Source organism: Falco cherrug, chromosome 9 (assembly GCF_023634085.1).
Source record: "Falco cherrug isolate bFalChe1 chromosome 9, bFalChe1.pri, whole genome shotgun sequence".
Classification (NCBI taxonomy): Eukaryota; Metazoa; Chordata; class Aves; order Falconiformes; family Falconidae; genus Falco; species Falco cherrug.
The window spans coordinates 10,968,032-10,984,699 of NC_073705.1; the positions used below are offsets into that span (position 1 = coordinate 10,968,032).

The following is a 16,668-nucleotide window of genomic DNA, read 5'->3' on the forward strand; positions in this document are numbered from 1 at the left end:
GGCAGAGAGAGCAGCCTCTCAGAATGCACAAGCGGGCACCCGCCCGCCTCCAGCCTGGCGTGCACACCAGCCAATCCGACAGCGAGCAGTCTGACTGCTAGGTTTCCGTGCCTATTACGAGCGACTACGTCGCGCCCGGATTGCTGTTAGGCCGAATTCCCTTGAGGACCCAGAAGTCCCGCCCGCTGCGTCGCGTCTCTCCCCGCTAATGAGAGGCTGCCTTTCCTGAAGGGCGTGCGCGCTGTCCTATCAGCGTGAGCAACGGCGGTTGGCCCCGCCTCCCGGGGCGCGGTCGTTGGGCTGTGGCCCCGGAGCGGCGGGCGCGGCCGGGGCGGCGGCGGGCGGGGTCAGAGCCGGTGCCATGGCGGAGAGCGACTGGGACACGGTCACGGTGCTGCGCAAGAAGGGCCCGAGCGCGGCCCAGGCCAAGTCCAAGCAGGTCAGCAGGGGGCTGGCGGCGGAGCGGCCGGGGGCCGGGGCCTGGCGGGGCCGAGGCCCGGGCGAGCCTGCGGCCGAGGCCCGGCTGCTGTGGAGGGAGGGTTGCGGGGGGGGGGCGGCGCTCACCTAGGCACGTTTACTCTCCTCAGGCGATCCTAGCGGCCCAGCGGCGTGGAGAGGACGTGGAGACCTCCAAGAAGTGTGGGTATCCCGCGGCCTGGCTCCCCAGGCAGCCGGCGGGGGGGGGTGGCAGGTGGGCCCGGCCCGGTCCCCCCAAGCGCGGGGTGGGGGCGGGGCAGAAGGCAGCACCCCCAGCTAAGTCAAAGGTCGGCCGAACTGGGGCCACACAAACCCCAGCACCACTAGGCACCCTGGAGCGCTCCCCAGTAGCCAGCTCCGAGTTTCTGGTTGCCCAGAGGCTGCACTTTGGCTAGTGTCTGCAATGATCTCGGAGGAGCTTTCACGATGGCAAAACTTAAACTTCCAATTTTTGCAGCTAGTTTCTCCTGTTGATAACACAGGCTTAAGGAGTTCAACGTCTGCTTCTCTTCCTGTGGCGTTGCTCTTTAAAATTCCTGGGTTTCTGCCCAGTGGAAATTCTCAGGTTCTCTCACCATAGGGATGAGATTGTGATGGTTGGAAATAGATGATCCTTGAATGAGATTTAGTCAGCTTTACCAAGAGACTGTCAGAAACTAACGTGAAAGAAAGGGGTCAAACTGTGACTTAAATGCTGTAACTGCGACAAAACAAATAACATGGCTTTTGAACCTTAGACTTCCAGCAAAACTAAGTATGGTTAGAGTTTACTTATAAAAAGAATCAGAAAACTGGTTGAAAGCCACTTATTCATGCTACCTTATACCTGAAGCAAACATGGTTCAAGTTCAAATATTAACCCTCACACACTGTAGCACAAATGTGTGTCTGGAATGATGCTGGAATATTGTATCCTCAAGCAACAGCAAGATGTTGCCTACTTGGAGTGAAGTTTGGATGTGAAGCAGAGAAAGGCAAGAACTCTGCATGGCTGTGTTTAGACCTCAGCATTAACCGGATTAAGATAACATGTTCTCTGACAGGCAGGATCTGGTTGAGGTCAGTGCTGATGTTGACATGTTGAAATCTTGAAAGCTCCCTGGGATCCTGGGCAGCTGAGTAATGAGAAAAAAACATTTTGGTACTTTTTGGCGCAGCTCTGAGCTTGTTTTGTTTGTCCTTGGGTTGTTTGGATTTTTTTTTTTGTTGTTTTGTTCTTGCTTTGAATGATAGGGGCAGCAGGCCAAAACAAACAACACTTTATTACAAAGAACACTGCCAAGCTCGACCGAGAAACAGAAGAGTTGCACCATGACAGAGTTCCCCTGGAGGTGGGCAAAGTGATCCAGCAGGGCCGACAGAGCAAGGGCATGACGCAGAAGGACTTGGCTACAGTGAGTACAGCCCGGGGCCTGCTGGCCTCTGCTCCTGCTTCGTGAGGCAGGTTTAGGCACCTCAGGGAAAAGGTGAAGGTTTTTCCTGTCTCCTCGTGGGCAGCTGCAGTGGGATGATATCATGAGCAAGAAGTTTGGTGAACATTGCTATCTCTGATGTCTGATCTCTAGGCAACATTGGTTATCTAGGAAATGTTACAGGGGCTTATCTATGCAGCCCTTGGACACCTGCTTGGAGACAGGGTATTGCTGTGGCTGGCAAGCTGGTAGGAGCCTTTTTTTCCTCCCTCTCCTCCCATCAACTCAGCACTGATGTGAGTTTTTTCTACCATCTGGGCCTGATGCAGTGTTCAGAAGCTCGCTGCTGTCTTAAGGAACAGCAGTACATACCATTACTGCTTCTCCTGGGAAGCTGAGGGAAGTAGAAGCCTGTCCAGGATGGGCATCGCCATCACTGTGACATTCAAAATACTGGAGAGAGGCGATAGTGGTGGTGGGAGTAGGCCTGGAAGTAGCACTGTCTTCTGATCCTGGCATGATTAGAGGCTGTTACTTATCTGTGTGAGTACTAGGGGGCTGGTGCTGAGTGTTTGCTGTCTATGCAGCTAGTATTTGAGATGCATCCTCTCTTTTTAGAAAATCAATGAAAAACCACAAGTTATTGCTGACTACGAATCAGGAAGAGCAATCCCCAATAACCAGGTTATGGGCAAGATCGAAAGAGCCATTGGTAAGTCAAGAAAGGAGCTTTTGAAAATAATGACAACATTTTTGTGCCTAGGAGGGATATTTTGGTTTAAATTACTTACATTTTCAGGGAAATGTAAGTCAGGGAGCAGTTGCTGGCTGTAGATTATTGTGAGTGCAGTGTCATTAAGCTGTGTTCTGATAACACTTACATCTGCTGACTGAAAACAAAACTCGGAACTCTTGTTCTCTTTCATTCTTCATCTTCATGCATGGGGCCGTGCGCTGGGGACCACCCCTGCATGCTTCCCTCCCACCCTGAATCAATGAGATACCGAGACCCATGAAGACCTGATTATACTTGGGGAAGTATCTTGCAGCCAGCAGCATTGATGTTCCTCTCCCAGGCCAGTTCAGATACCGTTTCCTAGGAAGATAGCTGTTGCACAAGCAAGAATTGGAGCAGCTTTGTCTGAAACAAGGCTGGTGCTCCTAGAAACTAAAGCAGGATCCTGCCTAACTCTGGTTCCCCTGCCCTCTTTTATTTTCTTTTCTTTTTTCCTTTTTTTTTTTTTTAATGTTCTCTTCCTTATAGTAAAAATTTGAGGAAATAAAGTTATCGGGTGAATGATCGAATGCTGGTGGCAGCTGATGGTGGTCATCTCCTTTGTCTTATTCCAGGCCTTAAACTCCGTGGGAAGGATATTGGAAAACCGCTGGAAACTGGCCCCAAAGGGAAATGACAACAAAGCCTCGAAATCAGTTTGTTCAGACTGATCTCGTCTGGCTGGTTCTCCTTAACCACCAGAATCTCTCTTCGTATTGCCAAGCTGAACAAGAGGGTTTCAGACTTGCTTTGGGGGGGGGAAATCTGCCGAATCTGTACCTGCTGTAAAAAGGCAACCTTAAAGAAGCGATTTTCCTGATTTTGTTTTTCCTTCCTCCTTTCCAGAGATTGAGGAACTAAACCCAAAAAAATACTGCATCTGATTTGCCAGAAAACATGTGCATCTTGGTGTTTAGAAGCAGCTAATGTTAAGACACTTGGGGTGGTCTGAAATGTGGTCATTTAATTGAAACAACTTGGGGGATGGGTGGGATATATTATATATAAATAATTTGGGAGAGTTGGGGCTTGATCAGTGTCTGCATTTGAAATGATGACTCAGTCACTGCATCTCAATGACATTTTTGTTTGTTCCTTCCAGCCTGTTTTAAAGAGATCTATAATAAAGTTTGATACCCTTCAGTTGCACAGGGTAGTTGCTGCGTGTTTACCAGCTGGTAGTAAATTTTGGTTGGGCATGACTGGAGCTGCAGCACCCTCTTCCTTCTGGAAGCATAATTAATGGGACTAACCGGAATGTCTGGGGTAACGGCCGTGCTGTCACAGCCTTCCTGGCTGCTCTGCTCCTTTCCCTGTCAGTGAGCACTGCAGCTCTGGCTTGTAGCCCAGAGATGAAATCAATATTGTGGGTTTATCCTGTGTGGAGGTGAGTGGAGTCTGTTGAGTTTTAGAGAGCAAGGCAGATGCAGAGACACTCAGTTGGGCAATTGATAGGAAGCCTGAGCCCTCCTTATCTCTCTCCTCTGCCCTTACCCAGCTCCCACGAGCTCAGCCAGGCACTGCCAGGGCAGTGCTGTGGTGGAGTTTGATGTGACTGTGGCATAACTTAAGTGGGACAGAGCTGGAGGGAGAGCTGTCTGCAGCAGGGTGAGAGGAAAAACGGGTTTCAGTCACAAGCTGGGAAAGCAGGACACCCCGCTCCCCTCCGGACAAGCTTGTGGGGGTTGAGGACAGGAGGATCCCTGATGGACTGCTCACCTGCACGCAGGCTGAACCGGTCAGTCTGCTGTTGCACTTGGGTGGCATGTTTGGCCATGGGCTACTTAGGAGTTGCACAGTATTAAATTTTAAGTTTTGAAAGCTAGTGGGGAAAGGGAGGTGGCTTGGGTGCAGCTGTGGGCGCCCAGGCCCTGAGCCCACCCAGCCTGTGCCTAGGAACATATTTCTTTTTCCCAACAACAACTAAATGCAAATTGCAGCAGGGTCAGGGCTGCTCTCTGCTCTGGGGTGTGCGGCATGGTGCCCCCTGCTCTGTCTCCCACCCTCCCCAGCCCCCCTCCTCCAAAACCAGCAGAAGCACTGGGCTTCCTCCCCGCGGTGGCTCTGTGCACTGGGAGCTTTTGTGCTTAATCCTGAGTGTGGGAAGGGTGTGCTCGTACCCCACGCAGCACCCACTGACCTGCCCAGCCTGGAGGGAGGCCAGGACTCTGCACTTCACCCCCTTCCACAGCCAGGACCCTGCTCAGATGAGGATGGTCGCTGCAAGCAACTCCTGCTGACAGCGCCTGTCAAAGCACAGGCAGGTCACTATGGCTTGGTGCAGAAAGTTCATGTTACAAAAGACAAAAAAAAAAAGCTTTTCCCGAGTGCTTGGAGGTAGTGGAGGCAGCGGCACGTCCCTCTGTGGGGCCAGCACCCCGGGGGTGAGTGCCTGCAGCAGCTCCCCAGTGTTGGATGCTGTGAACCGGAGGCAGCTGCTAAAGTGTGAGGTCTTGCTGGAGGGGTGCCCTGCCTTGTGTGTGCCCTGCGGGCGTGAGTAGGCAATTAATGCTGCTGGCTGGTTTCAATCCTCATCCCCCTCTTTTGGCACTGAAGAGATAATGACCTTGTCCTGTAAAGAAAGGTGAATGAGAATCGGTTACAATAAGCATAGGCTGCGTCTAATTTGAAGAATGCAAGGACTTCTTCCAGGCTGCAGATGGGAGAACCCGTGTGCCAGCCCACTGTGACCCCAGTAGAGGAACCAAACCCCACAGCATGCTTAGGGGGCTCCACAGCCTCTTTTGGGGTCAGTCCTGGGGCTGGTGGATCTGCTGCGGACTATGTGGCACCAAACTTGTTGAAGGAAACTGTAACTTAAACTGCCTCTCCCATTTTTGAGTTAGGGGCTTGAAGAGGATGAGCAACGTTTGTGCGGCTCGCTCCCTGCAGGGCTCAGGGGAGGAGGATCGCAACCTCAGCTTTTTCTGGAGCAACTACCTGATGGCAGCAGCAGCGTTTCTAGGTCAGTCTTACAGCTGGGGATCACTCGTTTGCCAGCAACCAGATAAGAGGCAGAGCCCTTTGCACCTCCCTGATGTGTTGGCAGAGTGCAGGCTCAGAGGGAGCCTTCTGGGATTTGCTGAGCTTCTAGGAAAATGCTGTTTTGGCGCAGTTGGGGGCAAGCAGGACAGCCTTTCACCCCTGCCCTTACATCTCGAAAAGTGATGTTGTCAAAGCCCTGGGGAGTGTTGCTCTCTGCCAGTGTCCTGCTCGCCAGCCCTCGCTGCTTCAGCCAGTACCGGCCTCCAGCAGCCACCAGCGCCAGGATGATGATGGCCAGGAGAAGACCGAGTGCCACCTCTACCACAAGGCTGCTGGAGGATTTCTCTGTAGGGAGAAGGGATGCTGCTAGGCTTGACCAACCACTCAGGAGAGCTGGCTCCAGCCCAACCTTGGCACCAGCACCCTGAGCACCAGCTTGACCTTTCACAGCCAGAACGAGCCCTGCACCTTCCATTGGCACCTCCAGGATGGAATGACAGCCCTCCCTGGCGCTGTACACAATGTCATCCAGTGCCACTGTCCCCTCCATTGGCCACCTCCGTGCAGTGATCTCAAAGATGATCTGTGGGGGAAGATGGGATCTGGGGGGCTGATGCATGGTGAGGACACCCTGTGCACCCAGAGGGCACCCTGCACCCTGTGCTCACCTGGAACTCGCTGGGGCTCCGCACAGGCACCACAGCGCCCTGCCAGCCCCGGCTCTGATGCCCCACCATGCTCCACACCGTGCGCTGCCCTGCCACGCTGTGCAGCATCACCCGCAGCTCCCCGCAGGCTGCAGTGTGGGGGAACACAGGTGCCACAGCATCAATGACCACCTGGAGCCCCCCTGAGAGCCACCGTGCCCTCCCGGCTGCGCCATCCTCCGCTGGGATGGCAGCACCCAGCAGGAATGGCACATCCCCAGCGGCCAGCTGGAGCTGAACCAGTGTCTACGGTCCCATGGGTGGGGAGGGGGTTTGCAGCTCCTGGCTGAGCCCCCCCATACCTACTGGGGCTCATGACACACTCCCTGGGGACAGCACCTGCTCCCTGCCTGGCAGTGCTTACAGAGGTGCTCTGGGATGTCCATGTGGTACCAGAACCGCAGGCAGGAGTCGGCAGCAGCAGGCAGGTGCTGGCTTTCCAGCCAGGCACTGGTGCCCCCGGGGCCCAGCACACTGGTGTCGAAGTGCACGTAGTGACCTGGGCAGGGACAGAGCACAGGGTGTTCCCCCGTTCTGCAGCCCACCCTGCTCCCCAAAACACCCAGAGCAATGGCTGGAGGAATGCATCCCCCCAGCCACACTCCTCACGGCCTTTGGGACCGAGCTGTCCAGCTCGGGCAAGGAGGGGTAGGGGCTGCTGTGAAGCCAGGCCCCCCAGGACGTGCTGGGGGGGATATTCACAGGTGACCCCCAGGTCCTCTTGCTCACTCCAGCCATGTCAGGGTGACCTGGGATGGATGGGTGCCTCCTACCATTCCTTGTGCCCAGGGTGTGATCCTGCTCGGGGCCAGGGTACTTGGTGAGGGGGCCCCCGCTTTTCCAACCCCAGGCGAAGCTGTGCAGGCGGGGGTCCGAGGGGCTGGTCCAGCCACACATATCCCGCTCGAAGTCACAGGATGCTGGGAGTAAAGAGGGGGCTGTGACGCACCCAGCGCTGCAAGCACCCACTGCTCTGCGCTGGGAGACCCCGGCCCCCTTCCCCACCGCCCCCAGCTTTGGGCCAGGCCAGGCTCAGGACAGAGCCATGATGGATGGGACAGGCTGTCCCCATTCCCATAGCTGCGTGCCCCCATGGGGTGCTCCAGCCCACCCCGTCCAGCCCACTGTGCCCCCGCGACGTGGGCTCTCACCTGGCTCAGGGCAGGCTCCGTCCGACACATGCAGGTCATCCAGTGCAATGTACCCATGGTCACCCCCAGCTCCCACCACCTCAAATATCACCTGCCGGAGGGGTGGGCAGGGGGGTATGCTGAGGCTGGCAGCTGCCACATCCCCCTTGTCATCCCTAGCCTGTACCCCCCTGCTGCAAGGTCCCCAGCACCCTGCCCCATCTCACCTGCCAGTCCCCATCCGGCAGGACGGTGACATGGCTGCGGTGCCAGGCGTACCCCTCCCCGGCGCTCACGCTCATCACCTTCCTCCGCACCCCACTCTGCTCCACGGAGACCCCGAGGGAGCCTGTCCAGGGCACCCACCGTGGAGGGGGGGGGTCCAGAGCCATGCCATGCAGGACCCCCACCCATCTGGAGGTGCCCCCAGGGCCAGCCTCAGGGAGGTCCTGGTGCTCACCTGGGGTCCCGGCACTCAGCTGGTACCAGAAGGCCAGGCACTGGGCGGGCATGGAGGACTGGTAGGGCTGGGAGATGAGGGCAGCCATGTCCCCTGCAGGCAGGGAGCCCCTGTCCGTGCTCACCACCATGTAATGGCCTGGGAGAGAGAAGCCCCTGTGCCATGAGCTTCTGTGCCACGGTGCCCCAGGGTGGGCACCAGGGGACCACTGGGGCTGGGGATCCCACCCCTGTTGGGGATCCCTGGGTCTTGGAAACTCTGGGTCTAGGCAGCCCTGTAGAGCAGTGCCCTCTGCACGTCCTGGGCAGGGCAGGCAGGGAGGGCAGGCAGGGCAGGTAGGCAGGGCAGGCAGGGCAGGTAGGCAGGGCTGCTGTGGAGGCCAGAAGGGCACTCAGGGCAGGCAGGGAGGGCAGAGAGGGCACAGGGGAGGCAGGGAGGGCTGGTGTGGAGGCCAGAAGGGCACTCAGGGCAGGCAGGGCAGGCAGCAGGGCTCCCCCAGAGCCCCAGGAAGCCGTGGCCCCGGTACCTGTGGCAGTGCCAGTGCTGTGGTCAGCCGGGGGGCCGGCAGTGGTGCCGGTGCCATTGCTCTGCCGCAGCCAGGTGCGCTGCCCGATGGCCACCAGCCCGCAGGCATCCGCCTCAAAGGAGCAGGAGAGCTCAGCCCCGCAGGGCCCCACTGTCAGCGCCAGGTCATCCAGCGCCATGTCCCCCAGGAACCCATCCCGCAGTGCCTCGAAGGCCACCTGCCACCGAGGCAGCGGTGTCAGCCGGCCCCATGCCCCATACCTGGGCGCATGGGGGGGACACGGGGACACCCGGTTCTCACCCGGTACCGCTGCTGGCCTGTGGCAGGCAGCGTCGCCCGTCCTCGGTGCCAGATGCTGCCGTGGGTCCCCCGCTGAGTCCATAGCACCATCTCCTCTGCTCCCTCCAGCCGCAGTTTCAGGTTCAGGGTGCCTGGGCAAGGGAAGCATCAGGCAGCCATCCTGCACGCCTCGGGGACCCTGCTGTCCCCAGGGGAGGAGAGCCTGGCTGAGGCATCCCCTGGAGGATACCACAGGGCTACATACCAATCTGCGGGCCGGCCAGACGGTACCAGAAGGAGAGGCAGCGTGGGGTGGTGGCGGGCTCCTGGGGGTAGGTGACAAGCTGTGCCCGCTGCCCGCGGCTCCCTGGCGCAGAGGGGTCCGCAGCCAAGAAGTAGCCTGCGTGTCAGGGACAGCCAGGGTGGAGGAGACATGGACAGGGGTGCTCTGAGCTGCACCTGCCTCCCCTGCACCCTGGTCCTGGATCTGGGTGTCCCCCGGCTGCCCCGGCCAAGCTCGACCCATGGGCATGGGGCTGCCTGGAGTGCGTGTGGCACGTCCCAGCCCTGGGGACAGGAGGCTGTGGGGTGCCCTGGGCTGTCTCCCCAGGAGATGAGCCAGCTCCTTACCTGAGCCAGTGGTGTGGTCGGAGCCCTGCCCCTGCCCCGTGCTGCGGACCCATCCGAAGTCACTGGACCGATCCTGGTACCAGCCACACATGCCCCTCTCAAAGTTGCAGGACAACTCTGGCCGGAGAGAGGTGATGGTGGCGAGGGAGTGGGGACAAGGCACCCCAAAAGCAAATAGGTCCCCCAAACTCCCCTTTCCCTCTGGTTCCACACCCCACTCCCCAAGTTCACCCCATGCGGGGTCCCGGGGCAGGATGCATGCTTGGCCCCAGCCCCAGAGCTTCTGCACCACAGTCCTGTCCCTGGGCTGGGGACAGGGTGACAGCCATCAGACAGCTCCCATGGGAGCATCATCCATTTCTGCAGATGAGGGGGCCAATATCCCCTCCTGCCTGCAGCCACCCTCCCTGCCCTCATGCCCCTAGCCGTACCCATGGCTCCCGGTGGCACCACACTGGGGTGGCACTGCAAGAACGTCACGTTGTCGATGGCAGCACTCTCAGAGTCCTGCAGATTCACCAGCGCCAGCAGCTCGACCTGGGGGCAGCATGGTGGTGGCGGTGAGCCCAGGCAGCGCTGGCACTGCCCTGCCAGCAGCCAGCCGAGCTGGTCCCCATGCCCCTGGCTGCACCTGGAAGGGTCGGGTCCTCTCTCCCAGTGGGACACGGACACGTCCCTTGGCTGTGCCATCGTGCCCCTGCATGTGCCAGGCCAGGTGGGTAGTACCAGTGGTGTGATCCATGACACTGACGGCAAGGAAGCCTGGGACGAGAGGTGGTGCAGAGTCCGTGGGCACTGGCACCCCCGGGCCACCCCCTGGGAGCTGCCCCAGGGCCCAGAACCCACCCACAGTCACAGAGGACAGGGATGGGGACACTCTGGCTCCAGGATGGTGTGAGGGGGCAGAGTGAGGCTGGGGGGCAGCAAAGGCAGGTGTGGGGGGCTCTGCCCCATGCCATGGTGGAGTAGGGAGCGGGCAGGGCACCCCGGGGTGAGCAGAGGGGACACGGAGCAGGCAGGGCACCCCAGGATGAGCAGGGGGCTTACCTTGGGGGCTGCTGCGCATGCGGTAGCTCATCTCCATGGCACAGGCGGGGCTGGAAGGACCCAGCACAGGCGTGCGTGCCTTCGCAGCAGCCACCATTTGTCCTTCTCCTGCCTGGACGGCCAGGAAAGCTCCTGGGCACAGAAACACTGAGAGGTCGGGGCAGGGGTCCTGCATCCCTGGCAGCACCCCCAGCCCAACACCCTGCCCAGGCATCGCCCCCACCCATCCACCCAGTCCAGGTGTGAGCGGGGGGACCCTGCCCCCTGGATGTTCCGCGGTGCTGGGGACCAGAAAGCACCATCTTGGCGGTAGGAGCAGCCTCACCTGTGAGGCTGTTGTCGGTGGGCTCGGTGCCGCGCTGCAAGCCCCAGCGCAGCTGCCCCACGCTGACATCGTGCCAGCCCCCGGCCCCCATCTCGAAGGTGGTTGCTCCTGCAAAAGCCCAGGCTCAGCCCCACCAGGACACCAGGCTTCCCAGGGGCTGTGCAGGCACCCGTGTCCCCCAGCTGTGCCAGCCAAGGGGTGCCCGGGTCCCCTCTGCTGCCTGTGCCACTCCACCCCCAGGAAGCCTGTAGCCCATCCGTGGCTCTCACCACAGCGCTTCTCATCAGAGCCGTCGGCGCACGTCTCGGCGAAGTCACAGACCAGCTCTGCGCTGATGCAGTCCCCGCTGTCGCAGGCCACCTCCCCAGCTGTGCAGGGGCCAGCACCTGCCCGACTCGGCAGCGTGGTTGAAAGCTTCTCTGATGACAAAACAGCCCGAGATGGACAGCAACGGTGAGAGGGCCTGGCATCATCATCATCATCACCCCTTCAAGCTGTGGTCCCCTGTCCCTGAGCATCTCCCTGGCTCGCCATTTCCTCCAGCTCCTGCCCTGCCTGCTGCCACCAAACGAAGGGGACCAAAAGTGTCAGTGAGAGCTGCATGTGTGACATGGCTCGGGCAGGAGGTTTTAGCACAAGGGCTGGACTGTCACAGCTGCAGGACGAGGATAGCCAGCAACCCAGTCTGTGAGCCCCAGGTGAGCGCTTGCCATGCTGTGCCCAGGATGGTCACCATGATGAGCAGATGGACAGGCAGACCCTGCGGTGTGTCCTTTGGGGATGGTGTCATGGGCATAAGACACCTGGGGACCACTGCCTGCACCCAAGCAGGGATGGGGACAGCCATCCTCTGGCTCACCCTGTGCCCGCACGCAGCCCGGAGACAAGATCAAGTCATCGATGGCCACGGTCCCTGCACTGCCGGCCGCCCCCTCGATCAGCACCTGCAAGGAAGCACCATGCCAGCCACGTCAGCATGGGGTCTTGCACAGTATGGAGGGGCTGGGCAATGGTGCTGGGCACAGGGGAATTCAGCTCCTGTGATCGGCTGACGCGTGCTTCCCCCAGGAAGGGACTTGCTGGGAGCAGGGCCGATGCTGCAGCTGGAAGGTGATGCCAGGGTGGGTTGGCACGGCCATGGGGGGCTTGGGGTGATGGTGCTGCCCCTGCACACAGTCACAGCCTGCGGCTGCCCAGGGGTGGTGTTGGGGTGCCATCAGGGTGCCCTCCAGGGCCAGCTGGGAGGGGACTGGGTTGTGTTGTTGGCCATGGGAGACAGCGGACGGGACGGTGCAAAGGCATGGGGTGACATGGGATGGATGAAGACACCCCAGTCCCACTCCCTTCCAAGTGGGGTGGTCCCAGAGTCGTGGGGGCTGGTAGGGGGATTTAGGGGTGTGGGCACAGGGACATGAGGGCGGTACACGCCAGCACCAGAGGCTCAACTCTGGTGTCTGGTTCCCAGTTCAACCCCAGTCCTATGGGTGCATATGGGGGGTGGCCCTGTGCCCCTCACCCCACAGGCAGCCCCGCTTGTCCCAGCATGGCGCCAGCCCACCTTGAAGATCCCTGTCACGTTGAAGTCCACTCTCTCCCGGACCCAGCAGCTGCCCAGGTCCCCCATCCTCTCCCTCACCAAGTGCTTGGTGGAGCCGGTCACGTAGGAGATGTTGAGGCTGCTGGTGGCTGAGCCGTGCAGGTGGTAGTACAGCACAAGCTGAGGATGAGAAAGGGGCTGAGCAAGCCCTGAAGCCCCAGGGCGGGGCATGCAGCCCCCAACACCCCATGGCATGGCTGCCACCCCATGGGGTGCTCACAAAGGTGGGGCTGGAGGAGCTCAGAGCTCCCAATGGGCACCAGAGGTACCACCAAACCACCTCCCCAAACCTGCTGCCCATCCCCAGCAAAGGGCCAACCACAGCCCCATCCCCTGCCACCGCGGCATGGGGTCCCAGCCGTGACTCACCGAGCAGGAGTTGGTGGCCTGGAAAGCGGGGCTGCTGAGCCGTGCCGTGCCGCTGGCCCCCGCGGCTGAGGTGCTGCGCACGTGGAGAAAAAAACCTGCAGGAGACACCAGGAAGGGGCTGAGTGGTGCTGGGCTGGGCATGTGGGTGCAAGACTGTTTTCCCAGTACAGCCTTAAGCTGAGCCCAGGCACGTATTACCCCAGGGGCTGGAAGGCACATCTGCCCCGGGGCCAGTGATGCCCCAGGGACCTGCGAGGGGGCTCCCCTGGGGTGCTGGTGCCCAGCCACGTACCTGCCCTGCTGTTATTACTGTGGTCCCGGGTGGGGATGCCGTACGCGGTCCCCAGGTTCAGGCTTGTGTTCCTCTCCCATGCTGGCTGCCCGACCTCAGCCTCCCAGCTGCAGAGATTTTGCTCAAAGGAGCAGAAAGTGAAGGACTCTGTGGGAGGGAGGGCAGAGTGACCCAGGAACTGGGGGTGCTGGCCCACCTCCCGACAGAGAGGTCCCTGCAATGGGCTGGGCTGATGCCACCCCTCTGCAAACCCCTAGGGGTGAATCTGCCCCTCTGGCTGCACAGCTGTGGGGCAGAGCTGGGGTGACCCCTGCCAGCCCCACAGCCTGGCTGTGCTCCACCAGGGCAGACCCTCAGCTTGTTTGTGCAGCCAGGGGGCTGGTGGGCAGGACCCCCTCCCTGGGGCCAGGGGTGCTCACTGCACAGTGTCGCATTCTCGTCTGAGCCGTCCCCGCAGTCGTCGGTGCCATCACAGAAGCGGTGCTGGGCCAGGCAGGACCCCCGGTCACAGCGGCTCTCCTCCGGCCTGCAGACCTGCTGCCGAGGCTCTGGGGTAGTGGGACATCCCATCAGCAAATGGCTGGCCCCACAAGGACCCGAGCACATGCTGCCCGCGCCCCCCCCCCATCCCTCCATGGGGTTGCTCAAGGGGACAGGCTTTCACTGTCTGCCCCATGCCCTGGCCAGGGCAAGGTGCCCCAGACACAGCTGGTGGCAGAAGAGCTTTCCTGGGGTGCAAAGCCCAAACTGATTCCCCCCTCCCCGAGGATCCCAGCTCATATCTCATCCCAGTGGGTGTGGGACTCACCCTGCAAGCCACAGTTCCTGAAGACGATGTCGTCAAGCACCAGCTCTGCCTCGCGTGAGGGTGGTTGTGTCAGGGAGAAGAAAAGCTGCCGATGAGAGGATGGGGATGGCATGAGCTGAGCATCTGCCTGACCTTCCTGGGCATCCTTGGCTCCCAGCACATCACCTGGCTCCTCTGGCCCTGGCTCACAGGGACAGCGCCCAGGTACCAACACTTCCCTGTCTCACCTGGAACTGCTGTACAATCCGGCCCGGGTAGGCGACCAGCTGGTGCCAGCCCTCGCCTCCGCGCTCAGGGCTCTGCCACAGCCCCACCACCTCGTCCCCATATGCCATGGTCAGACGCAGCACTGGCCACTCTGTCTGGCTGAGCCCTGCAGGGAGCCCCAAAACGTGGCCCTTGGCACTGGGCATCCCGAGGTACCCACAGGGGTGAACCGAGCCTTGCCAGCTCTGGGGACCAGGGCTGGGACCCCTGGGTCCTACCAGCTCTGCTTGTGGAGCATGGAAGACCAAGCAGGATGGCAAGGACCCATCTCGTGGTGCCAGTGGCCCTGTCCCTCCTCCATTGCCCCCCATCGTCGCTTGCTCGTGCCTGGCACCTCAAGACCCACCCATTCCCACCATGGGTGCCCTCACCGCTTCCTGAGAGGTGGTACCAGGCCCTGATCTCACACGTGGCAGCTGCTTCCCGCATCACTGGTGACCTGAGCCAGGCTGTGGCTGTAGTCTTTGCCGTGGGGGACACAGTCAGCATGAACCACCCTGGGGAGGGCAGAGGGCAGAGCAGGGGCTGCAGCCCCATGGAATGGCACTGGAGCCGTGGCCGGCACGGCTCCTGCCCCACCATGGGTCTGCTCCGTCCCCTGCGCCCTACAAGGATGGGTGCCCTGGCAACCCAGTTTCAGGGCACCCATGGGCCAGAAGTGTGATGCTGTGGGCGCCTAGAGCCTGCTCACCAGCCGAGCACCTTCTGCTTACCCAAGTCAGTGCCCAGGGTATGGTCTGAGTGGGGTCCCCTGCCCCACAGGGCCAGGCTGGCCCGGCCCCGCGCCCATCTGTAAGTCGAGGTGCTCACGTCCTGCCAGCCACAGTTGCCTTCCTCGAAATCACAGGTGAAGGGGGTGCCCAGCACTGCTGAGCCCCGCAGGTACCCTGAGGGCAGGTGGAGGGGGCATCAGGGCAGGGTTGAGTCCCCCCTGGAGACCTGCACCTGCCTCAGGGACCCCCGCTCCCACACTGGGGATCTGCACCCACCCTGGACACCAGCAGCCACCCCAGGGACCTTCACCCACAGTGCCCCCAGCTCCATCGCCTGCTCTCACCCCAGGAGCAGGAGCAGGGTCAGGGAGTGGGGCTGGGGGCTGAGGCGGCCGGGCACCCACCACACTGATTCTCGTCGGAGCAGTTGCTGCAGTTGCAGACGAAGTCACAGAGCTGCCTGGCCGAGCTGCTGCAGCTGCTGGTGACCACAGACCCTCTGGGGAGGATGGTCCTGGCTACCAGAGAGACAATGGGGTTGAAAACCCCGCGAGGATCCGGGCATGGTGTGTGCCCAGAGCAGGTGACAGAGGACACGTGACCTGCAGGTGACATTTGTCGGGGCTCCCCAGTTTGGGAGCCTGCTGGGGGAGTGCTGAGCTCTTAGTGGCATCCTTCCTTGGACAGGACCCTGTGGCACCGTGCCAGCCCCCCACACCTCCCACTTGCCATCTCCCCACTCCCACACACCCCTGGGGTGCCAGAGCCCGCTGGGGCTGGGGCACTGACCCTCCAGCCTGGGATCTGACACCCCTGCTCCAAGCCTCAGCCCCCCCCATTTTGGGAGAAACAGGAAAATCCGTGCGTTTTCCTTCCCACGCCGAGCAAAGCCGTTGGCAATATCCACCCCACCGCTGCCTGCTCCGGCGCTCGCCTGGCCTGGGGAACCCTGTGCTGACCTTCACCAGCGGAGCGCAGGGCAGGTTTTGTTGGGCTCTATCTGCTCCAGCCCCCCCAAAGCAGCGCAGCACAGCCCCCCCCCCCCGGAGCTGGGGGAAGCAGCGATCCCCACGGGAGCCCACACCAGGGAGGGATGGAGCAGAGCAGCCAGCCCCACGGCCCCTTCCCTGCCCACCGCATGACGGACCCCCGCCTTGGCAGAGCTCACCCAGCAGCAGCAGGAGGGCGAGCACTGCCTGTCCCGCCATCTCAGCTTCAGGGCCACGGCGGCAGTAAAATCGGAGGCACGGGGCCGGCGTGGGAGGCCACACCGTCAGCGCGGAGCTGGAATCTGCTCCCCAGGAGCTGCTCCGTGCTGGACTTAGCCCCGCCGTTATCTGCTCCCCAGCGTCGGCAGCGGGCTTTATGGCCAGGCAGTTCGCCAGGCTGGGACGTTACCCAGTCACCCACCATCCCCCCTTCCCAGCACTGCTGCCAGTATCGCAGGTGGCCAGCTGGCAGCTGCGTGTCCCCGGGAGACCTTTGGCTCTTTTTCCCCCACTGAACCCCTGTTCTTCAGCCTCCCTTTTCCAGGCAGGACAAGCTGCTGGGTGCTGCTTTGACCGGGACGGGGCCAGATGGCACAGTCTGGTGGCACACACCGGCTCTGCAAGTGAAAAGTCTTCTTGCCGAGCTGGCAATGCTGCCAGCCGTCTGGGCTGCACCATGGCTAAGCACAGGACGAAACAGCCCCCAAGCATAAGGAGCAAGTCACAGGCTGGCAGCAGGGTGCACCCTGGCCAGGGAGGGCAGTGGGAACGGGGTGCAAAGACCGACCCCAAGGCAGGAAAGGTGTAAATGGCTCGTGGTGCACCCATGGTGAGGCGCAGCAGGCAGGGACTAAGGAGGTTTATCCATAAAAATGCTGGG

The 16,668-nt window shown here is 60.9% G+C and overlaps 2 protein-coding genes across 4 annotated transcripts; one reads left to right on the top strand and one right to left on the bottom strand.

Annotated features, from left to right (window-relative positions):
- The first annotated feature begins 281 nt into the window (after positions 1-281).
- Positions 282-3,813, top strand: EDF1 (endothelial differentiation related factor 1). Its single transcript, XM_055720249.1, has 5 exons — positions 282-439; positions 588-639; positions 1,711-1,871; positions 2,508-2,601; positions 3,240-3,813. The coding sequence occupies exons 1-5, from the start codon at positions 362-364 to the stop codon at positions 3,299-3,301; spliced, it is 447 nt and encodes a 148-aa protein (XP_055576224.1). The 5' UTR covers positions 282-361; the 3' UTR covers positions 3,302-3,813.
- An 878-nt stretch (positions 3,814-4,691) lies between these two features.
- MAMDC4 (MAM domain containing 4) lies at positions 4,692-16,150 on the bottom strand. Of its 3 annotated transcripts, XM_027809628.2 has the most exons (29): positions 15,968-16,150; positions 15,204-15,317; positions 14,800-14,973; positions 14,458-14,583; positions 14,047-14,192; positions 13,820-13,904; positions 13,431-13,559; positions 13,012-13,158; positions 12,720-12,814; positions 12,312-12,470; positions 11,613-11,697; positions 11,023-11,172; positions 10,754-10,861; positions 10,429-10,560; positions 10,013-10,143; positions 9,813-9,918; positions 9,382-9,498; positions 9,017-9,151; positions 8,773-8,903; positions 8,473-8,689; positions 7,947-8,084; positions 7,714-7,835; positions 7,508-7,598; positions 7,130-7,276; positions 6,721-6,855; positions 6,318-6,445; positions 6,118-6,232; positions 5,819-5,994; positions 4,692-5,236 (listed from the first exon to the last, which is right to left on the bottom strand). In XM_027809628.2, exons 1-29 carry the CDS (start codon positions 16,005-16,007, stop codon positions 5,189-5,191), a joined length of 3,627 nt encoding a protein of 1,208 aa, XP_027665429.2. In that variant the 5' UTR covers positions 16,008-16,150; the 3' UTR covers positions 4,692-5,188. The 3 variants fall into 3 exon arrangements, with proteins under 3 accessions (XP_027665429.2, XP_027665428.2, XP_055577351.1); XM_027809627.2 differs by lacking the exon at positions 15,968-16,150 and having other exon boundaries at positions 15,204-15,609; XM_055721376.1 differs by lacking the exons at positions 5,819-5,994; positions 15,968-16,150 and having other exon boundaries at positions 15,204-15,611.
- Between the last annotated feature and the right edge of the window lie 518 nt (positions 16,151-16,668).